General features: G+C 41.0%; 1 protein-coding gene across 1 annotated transcript in view; it reads right to left on the reverse strand.

The window, feature by feature from the left end:
* Nucleotides 1-2,134, reverse strand: part of AUTS2 (autism susceptibility candidate 2) — a gene marked incomplete at its 5' end in the record, with an annotated part of 567,626 nt that overhangs the window by 242,230 nt on the left and 323,262 nt on the right. Inside the window, one exon of the mRNA XM_017735278.1 lies at nt 798-827. Within this exon, the coding sequence (XP_017590767.1) occupies nt 798-827 (30 nt within the window). The remainder of the gene's footprint in view (nt 1-797; nt 828-2,134) is intronic.

Genomic DNA, 2,134 nt, shown 5'->3' on the forward strand with positions numbered 1-2,134 from the left:
AGGCAAAAGTGATTACATTATCAAAACATCCCTTAAGGCTCAACATACAAATAAAAATCACAAAATCCAACCTGGAAATGAAGAAATTAGACCCGTTTTTCTGTGATGATTATTTTAGTTTTGCCAAAGAAAGAAGGTTAGTCTGTTCACAACATAAAATAATGGATAAAAATATTCATCAGTGTGGATACCAGTTCTTCATTCCTATTAGTCTAAACAATAAACAGCATTAGAGGCTGATGCCTGACCTTTCAGCATTACATTTTTCCCCTTTCCCACTTAGAAACCCAAAATTATGGAGACAGTTATCAGCAAGTTGTGTCACTTGACTTAATGTACAGTTCCCAAATGTTGTTTCTAAAAAATAGATACATCAACCATAACACTTCTATGGAATTTGCAGGCCCTTGCCTGCAGAGAAGCAAACAGGCACCAACAGTGGTTAAATAACTGTTAAGAAGTGCAAATGTGAGGGCTACAAACAGACTCAGTTGCTGTTACAACTTCCAAGGGGAAGTGTAGCCATGGAAAGGGTTGGTAGTGAGACTGGTGTTCATAAACAACTCACACTCACAGAGCATCAATATGCTTAAAGATGAACTGTGCAGCCTCCAAAATATTCATTAGAATTCTCTTTCCTTGGAGGTCTATTCCAAAATCAAACTAGAGACAGAAATTTTCTTTGTATAGAGATGCTTTAGGTTAGTCCAAGAAGAAACTTTGAGTAAGTAATAGATTAGGAGGAATAAGGGAATACAGTAAATTAGTTTTGCTCCCATACTGATTTTCTTTCTTACCTTTTCTTCTTGATCACTGTCGCTGTCACACTGAAACACAAAAAGAGAAAAAGCACAGGTAAGAGAAACTTGTTACAGCAAAAAAAAAGGTAAATATTTTTGTGAACAAGATGGGTGATACACACATAACTGCTGGGCGTCACATCTGGAAGCTTTAGGAACAAGTCCAGTTACTGTGTGGGAGGAAATTTCCCCTCACTGCTGATGAGGAGGGTACATTTGTGTGTTTGAATTATGAAACAACCACCCAGCACACACCAAAAGCCATTTGCCAAGCCCTCTGTCAGTTCAGCTCAGGGGCACAGGAGCTGATGGTGCAGGAGCACGTTCAGACTCCAGAACTGGATGAGGGAAGAAGAAAAAGAGTCTTCAAGGGTTGGTTTGTTTTCTTTGGATGGACAGTACTCCTCATGCTCACTGCCAGTCCATCAGCTCCACGGGCTCCACGGAGACAGCTCAGCTCTGCCCAGCCCAAAGGGCAGCATTTGCAAGGCTGCTGTTTTCCAGGAACACATGGAAAAGTCACCCCATGGCTTTGCTTATGGCTGCTGAACTAAAGAATTCAGAGATCACAGAGGGAGCAAGAACGTGCCCCATTCACTGATTCCCTGAGGTTCTCTGGGAGTAGCCCAGGTATCACAGGAAACACAGTTTTACAAAGTGCTGAACGGTAACTCTAGAGAGTCCTGATATTTATCTGGTGCCATTGCTCCATTTTTTAGTAAGTTTTACTACAGTAGAAATAGAGCAGGACTAGATCTCTCAATGTTCCTTAGAGATAAGCATCAGAACCCAAACCACGTTTGCATTTGCTGGAAGTACAAAAGCTGTGTTGGAAACAGGACTCTAAGAACCTTGGAACTCACAGGTTTGATCCCTCCCACCAAATTCTGGGTAACTACACCTCCTTCTGTGGGTTTGTTTTGCTTCTCTCTACAGCTGTAGGTTCTGGAGGATGAATTGTCTGTATCACTAAAGACTGAACTCACACTTCTGCAGATCTAAGGGCAAACATTCCCAAGGAAAACCACCAAACAGGAGACCCAGGCTTTCCTCCCCGAGGACCAGCTGACTGTCAGGTTCTTACAGCTCTTGATGTATTTACATCATGTTAAATGCAGCTTTGAGTATTTTTGTACGACAACCAAATTGCTTTGAAATCAGTTATATTTTGTGAATTCCAAAGGTTAACTATACAGTGGGATGTGAATAGACAGAGCCAAATACACCCACAAATACACGCACTTGATTTGCACAAATCAACTCATCTTCTGTCTGTTGTTTAATTATAACTTTTCTGTTTCACTAGCTTTTTCCTTGTTTCATCAGTACAGGGG

The sequence above is a fragment of the Corvus brachyrhynchos genome, unplaced genomic scaffold (genome assembly GCF_000691975.1).
Source record: "Corvus brachyrhynchos isolate BGI_N302 unplaced genomic scaffold, ASM69197v1 scaffold15, whole genome shotgun sequence".
Classification (NCBI taxonomy): domain Eukaryota; kingdom Metazoa; phylum Chordata; class Aves; order Passeriformes; family Corvidae; genus Corvus; species Corvus brachyrhynchos.